A 7,146-nucleotide genomic window follows, 5' to 3' on the forward strand; every position below is an offset into this window, starting at 1 on the left:
ATACACTATCAATTTCGTTAGAAAACCTACCTGAGTATTCATCTAGTCGCTTTGCACTTTGGTTTAGTTTCTCGTCCTCGTCCTCGTCCTAATAGAATTCCCAATGATTGAGGTCAAACGAGTATTGGGGATTTCTTTCTTTCTTTCTTTCTTTCACAAATTAGGCTTTTATCTTTGAATTGAGTAAAATTTCTCTCTCTTACTTTGTTGTTACAAAGCAGACATCTCTGGGTCGATCTGCTGCTTGAAGGCGCCAATAAGGCAATCAAGACAAATTGAGTAAACAAAAATGTCATCTAATTCAGGGATAACGGAGGATATACCAGAATCTGAGATGGTTGAGACTACTAATTTGTTAAGCAACAGTGGTGAAATAAGAAAGCTCACCCTTGGTAGAACTTGGTCTATTCCAGTTAATAAATCTGGTGTGGGTTCGTCAAATTCTGTGCACGAGCTTCTAGAATGCCCCGTTTGTGCCAATTCCATGTACCCTCCTATTCACCAGGTAATGTTATCTTATCTATGTGCTTTTCCTCTTATATTTGCACCATGCAAAGTGTAAAAAAGTACAACAAAATAGGGAGGGAGTATCATGAGGAATGCAACTGAAAGTGATTATCCTCTGGGTTACATACTTGCATGTGGGGCAGTGGTTGAGTATGTGCTGTACAAAATGCACTAGTCTCTGGGTTACATACTTGCATGATTATCCTAATTTTTAAACACATATTTGGTAAATTATTATTATTATGGAATAATGCTAAAGTAATGCTATTATGAAGAGTAAATTGGTAGTGCTAAAAGTGTGTGCTGGCAAGAATGATAAAAGAGTGTTAGATTAGTGATGGAATAGTGCTATCCTGAATTGTGTTAGAGCTGTTTGGCTACATTTTGGTTGAAATTTGTGGGGCGTCCTAGCACTCTTCACTCTTCCACTGTTCCTACTTCCCCTTGAAGGAGCGGAATAGCTCTCTTGCATGTGCTATTCCGTTTTACGTAAACTTTGTTTGGTGAAACTCCTCCATGGAAATATGGAATAGAACTCTTCCTAATTATTTTTCCCGCTATTTAAAGTGTTACCGACAAATTCTGCAATTCCAGACGCTTTTGATCTTGTGGGGGTAATTAAGACAATGAACTTCAATTTTTAAAATGTATAATGTTGGAATATTGTTGCCAAATGCACTGAGTCTCTATCTATTTTCTCTTGCAGTGCCCAAATGGCCATACATTATGCTCAAGCTGTAAGGCTAGAGTACACAACCACTGCCCCACATGCCGCCATGAGCTTGGCAATATTAGGTGTCTAGCCTTAGAAAAAGTGGCCGAATCTCTGGAACTCCCATGTAGGTATCAAAGTGTTGGGTGCCCTGAAATATTCCCTTATTATGGAAAGTTAAAGCATGAGCAGCAGTGTAGGTTCAGACCCTACAGTTGCCCCTATGCTGGGGCCGAGTGTCTTGTCACAGGAGATGTAGGGGCTATTTTGGCACACCTAAAAGATGACCATAAGGTTGACATGCATGACGGGTGCACCTTTAACCACCGGTATGTTAAGTCGAACCCACATGAGGTTGAAAATGCGACATGGATGCTTACGGTATTTGCTCTTCTTATCAATTGTAATTAGTTTTTGTAATGAAGTTAGTTTATGAAAACAAATATTTTGTTTGTTTATCAATTCCAACACCTTTAATTGGGTACTGATCCTCATAGCATTGTTTATTCCTAAGTATGTGTCCTCAGACCAGATAGAATAGCTTGTTGGTTATTAAATTTGGGTACCAATTTATAATGGATCCATGATTTTAGTCCAAATATGGATCTGTTAAGTGTTAACGCAGTTAAGTATTTGCATTCTTTGGTATTGGTAGTATTTCTATTAAATTTATGTATGCAGTATACACCTATGGGACATCAAAATACAAAGTACAGCCCTGCAAATTTAGAAGAACCTCATATTCACGTTGAAAGATGAAAAAATTCACATACAACCTGCCTCTTCTACTTCTATGAAACCATGTAAATTATACTTCCTTTTCTTCCTCATTTGGTAGAGAGATAAATGGTGCAGGACATGTTTTTACTTTCCAGCCATTTTGGGATTTACATGATGTTTATTATTTCTGCAAGGTACACATGAATTTCACACTTTGCAGGTTTATATGTGAATTTCTTCTTGTCTGATTAGTCCGGTACACAAAATATTCTGATGGTTTCTTATGAGAAGGCTGCTGATCTATGTACCCTCAAAATTCTACCAGAATCCAGGTAGAATTCAATCTCTATTGTGTCTTACTAAACACTGACACTTGCATTGATAGGTTTTCAACTGTTTTGGGCAACACTTCTGCCTTCATTTTGAAGCGTTTCTCCTAGGAGTAGCTCCAGTCTACATGGCATTTCTTCGGTTCATGGGGGAAGATGAGGACGCAAAGGGCTATGGTTACAGCTTGGAGGTTGGTGGCAATGGTCGAAAGTTGATATGGCAAGGGGTGCCAAGAAGCATCAGGGATGGCCACAGGAAGGTGCGTGACAGCCATGACGGCCTCATAATCCACCGAAAGATGGCTCTCTTCTTCTCTGGTGGCAACCGTCAAGAGCTCAAACTCAGAGTCACTGGTCGTATCTGGAAGGAGCAGTGACCAAGACCAAATGTTGAGTACAAACTTGTTCAGGCTTCTATTGCATGCTTAGATTGGGTTATCTTACAATTATGCCACTGATTTGTGGTCAGAATCACAAGTCATTCCAAGGAGGGTTTAGTAGAGTTGCTGATTCTGTTATATACTAGTCTGACCATTAAGCTTAACCCAACTGTCAATCCACGGTAATGAAAACATTAAGATTGCTATTTCAAAATATGGCAGGTTGAAAAAAAATGTAAAATATTTGAAGTACTTGAAATTTAGCATTTATCTAATAAGATTGGATTGTCCATCAGGGGAAATATCAGTGGCATTTATGTAGTAAACCCTAATAAGATCACTAGCAATTGATGCCAGTAGATGTAAAACAAAAGGTTGTCTTGAATTAGTCATGGAACTCTGCCATTCACTTTGCTTATGTAATTTAGGATGAACTATAAACTATTTTTAGATCAATTTATTCTTGCTCCGCTCCCCCATCCCTGGCTTACACTTCTCTAATATAGTTTGTAGTGCTTGGCTTCAACAGTTCTAGCTATTAACTGCTATTGTGCTTTGACGGATACTCTCCAGTTTGTTTTAGAGATGCCCTTGTATTGTATGGACCTGGAGGAAGTAACTATCCCGGTTTTCTAAATGAATGACACTAATAGAGTTGTTTTCAAATATTTGACAATTTTATACTTGTTGAGAATATTTGGTCACAAGTAACATCGAGATGTTTTTTCAACATTTACACATTGTGATTCAATACTAAAGTAAATATGAGGATATATGGCTATATTCTAATTTTATTTATTTGTGGTTCTAAATGAATATGATAAAAGAGCAAAGCTAGGGTATGATATTTAGAACCTTGTTTTGCTTTCAAGTGTTGGGTGTTGGGTCTTGGGTGGGACAACGCCGCGGAGCAAAAGGAAAAGGAGGCAAAATTTAGCAATTCCATGAACTAATTAATAAATAATATTTATTTATTTTTGCTTCTCCGGGTAACCGGGTTCCACTTGTTCAGATTCAAACCCATTTACTAATAAAAAAGCATCACGAATGCAACGGGCCGGATAAATCCGATTTTTTTAAAAATACCCATTAAAAAATTAATTTAATAAAAATAACCAGATCTGAACTGAAATTTTAAAACTACCCAGATTGCGGATTTTTTCCGCGACCTGGAATTTTTATTCCGGGCCGCGGAAAAAATTCGTGCCCCGAAATTTTATTTATTTATTTATTTTTTAATTTTTTATTCCGAGCGCGGATATTTTCCGTGGCCTGGATTTTAAAATTTTTTTTTTTTTTTTTTTAGAGTTTGGAGAAAAAAAAATTATTTTTTTGGCCCAACTTTGCACCTCTGGTTAACATATCAAAACACTTTCAAAAATTATGAAAATTGACCGACATGCATTCTTGACTTCATAGAATAAGACTGTAAAGTTTCATACAAAATCTCAAAACAGATTGTGAGATATCGGCTCTCAAAAATTGCCTGAACTGCTGAAGGAGTGCTTCTGACCCCAACTTTGCACCTCTGATTAACATACCAAAACACCTTCAAAAATCATGAAAATTTACTGACATGCATTCTTGACTTCATAAAATAAGACTGTGAAGTTTCATACAAAAGATCAAAACAGATCGTGAGATATCGGCTCTCAAAAATTGCCCGAACTGCTGAAGAAGTGCTTCTGACCCCAACTTTGCACCTATGATTAACATACCAAAACACCTTCAAAAATAATGACAATTTACTGGCATGCATTCTTGACTTCATAGAATAAGACTGTGAAGTTTCATACAAAATCTCAAAACAGATCGTGAGATATCAGCTCTCAAAAATTGCTCGAACTGCTGAAGGAGTGCTTCTGAGCCCAACTTTGCACCTGTGATTAACATACCAAAACACCTTCAAAAATCATGAATTAATTTAATATACGAGAAAAAAGCTATTGATCTAAGAAATATTTCATAACAAACTTTTATAATATCAGTAAAATATGTATGATAATCCATGAACTATGATGCCTAATGCAAGGCATGACTTTTTACATGAAATGACTGATCAATAAATTTTAATTTTTATAAATTTCATACATATATTTATAAAACATTTAAATTACATTTTCCCTCTCTAAACAAAAATATCTCACATTAATCCTTCTAACTTTTAAAATTATAAATTCTGTTTAATGTTACATATGATATATTTATCCTTCTAAAATTCAAAAAACTCTAATATTTATCCTTCTAAACCATTAATATTACATACTTCTCACCAAATTTGAAGTATCATATTTATCCTTCTAAAATATAAAAACTCTCCAATTTAGTTACCTTTCTATCGTCATTCAGTCATTTTAAATAAAGAAATCTCGCATTCCGTTCTATTTGCTCTCATGTAAGGCGGCACAAAAAGTTCGTAGTTCGTGATTTGATTTGAGTTTGATTCAAAAAAAGTTCGTAATTAATTCAATTTGAAATTAGTTTGTTATGAAACAAATCAAACCAATTCGTTTTGAATCTTATTCAAACTCAAACTCAAACTGGGTATATATAGTTTGTTCGAAATTAGTTCGGGCAATTTTTTAGAGCCGATATCTCACGATCTGTTTTGAGATTTTGTATGAAACTTCACAGTCTTATTCTATGAAGTCAAGAATGCATGTCGGTAAATTGTCATGATTTTTGAAGGTTTTTTGATATGTTAATCAGAGGTGCAAAGTTGGGCTCAGAAGCACTCGTTCAACAGTTCGGACAATTTTTGAGAGCCGATATCTCACAATCTGTTTTGAGCTTTTGTATGAAACTTCACAGTCTTATTTTATGAAGTCAAAAATGGATGTCGGTAAATTTTCATGATTTTTGAAGGTGTTTTGGTATGTTAATCAGAGGTGCAAAGTTGGGGTCAGAAGCACTCCTTCAGCAGTTCGGGCAATTTTTGAGAGCCGATATCTCACGATCTGTTTTGAACTTTTGTATGAAACTTCACAGTCTTATTTTATGAAGTCAATAATGTATGTCAGTAAATTTTTATGATTTTTGAAGGTGTTTTGGTATGTTAATCAGAGGTGCAAAGTTGGGGTCAGAAGCACTCCTTCAGCAGTTCGGGCAATTTTTGAGAGCCGATATCTTACAATCTGTTTTGAGATTTTGTATGAAACTTTACAGTCTTATTCTATGAAGTCAAGAATGCATGTCGGTAAATTTTTATGATTTTTGAAGGTGTTTTGATATGTTAACCAGAGGTGCAAAGTTGGGCCAAAAAATATATATTTTTTTTCTCCAAACTCTATAAAAAAAAATATATATATATTATTTTAAAATCCGGGCCGCGGAAAATATCCGCGCTCGGAATAAAAAATTAAAAAATATATATATATATTTTTTTTCGGGGCGCAAATTTTTTCCGCGGCCCGGAATAAAAATTCCGGGTCGCAGAAAAAATCCGCGATCTGAGTAGTTTTAAAATTTCAGTTCAGATCTGGTTATTTTTATTAAATTAATTTTTTTAATGGATATTTTTAAAAAAATCGGTGGATAAATTAACCTCAATACAACTATGCATATAAATATATCGCATCAAATTTATTTCAATAATCTTTGCCATCGGAGCATACATTGCAGATTCAGTAACAAAATCTATTTTTTTTATTTTTCAAATTTCATCTTATTAGACATATCAGATTCTTGATATGTCATCTATCATTTAATAAATCTAAAATTATACTAATATTTTATTGTATTTTCTTAACTTTTACTAAATTCTATTTAATTCGTAAGCTTTGAATTTCTTTCATAAAAACACATCTACATCTCACCACATATATATAGCATGAGGAGGGTTCAAATGCACTCAAATTTTTTTGCACCCAAATGCACCCTATCTTTCAAATCTTTTTTCTCCGTTTTCAAAGTCCGAATGGTCAATCCGAACCGTTAGATGCGATCTATATATTAAGATGTGCTTGCAGACCAAATTTTACATTTTTTGGAATTTTTTTACTATTTATTAGACCACTTTGAAAATAGCTGATCCAATGGTCCAGAAAATGTAAAATCAGCGATTTTCAAAGTGGCTTAATAAATAGTAAAAAAATTCCAAAAAATGTAAAATTTGGTCTCCAAACATATCTTAATATATAGATCGCATCTAACGGTTCGGATTGACTATTCGGACTTTGAAAATAGAGAAAAAGAATTTGAAAGATAAAATGCATTTGAGTGCACAAAAATTTGAGTGCATTTGAACCCTCCTATGTGCATATAGGCACTTTACTGGGCACTCCGCACTCCATACCATAATTTTGTGCCTCAAGTACATCTCTAGATAGATAGAGATGTTCGGCTGCGTCGGATATAAATATAATAGGATGAATAATGAATTGGATTGGCTCTATTTAGTGTTTCGGTGAAAAGTAAAAAAGAACGCACGAGTGATCTCATCCATAAACTTAGAGTGTGATCCAGAATCAGAAGGTAAAACCTTATTAATGGAGAAAGT

General features: G+C 34.6%; 1 protein-coding gene across 1 annotated transcript; it reads left to right on the top strand.

Annotated features, from left to right (window-relative positions):
- The first annotated feature begins 289 nt into the window (after window positions 1-289).
- On the top strand, window positions 290-3,118 carry LOC144543701 (E3 ubiquitin-protein ligase SINAT2-like). Its single transcript, XM_078292065.1, has 3 exons — window positions 290-505; window positions 1,214-1,600; window positions 2,325-3,118. The coding sequence occupies exons 1-3, from the start codon at window positions 290-292 to the stop codon at window positions 2,643-2,645; spliced, it is 924 nt and encodes a 307-aa protein (XP_078148191.1). The 3' UTR covers window positions 2,646-3,118.
- The last annotated feature ends 4,028 nt before the right edge of the window (window positions 3,119-7,146 follow it).

Source organism: Carex rostrata, chromosome 25 (genome assembly GCF_964058835.1).
Source record: "Carex rostrata chromosome 25, lpCarRost1.2, whole genome shotgun sequence".
Lineage (NCBI taxonomy): Eukaryota > Viridiplantae > Streptophyta > Magnoliopsida > Poales > Cyperaceae > Carex > Carex rostrata.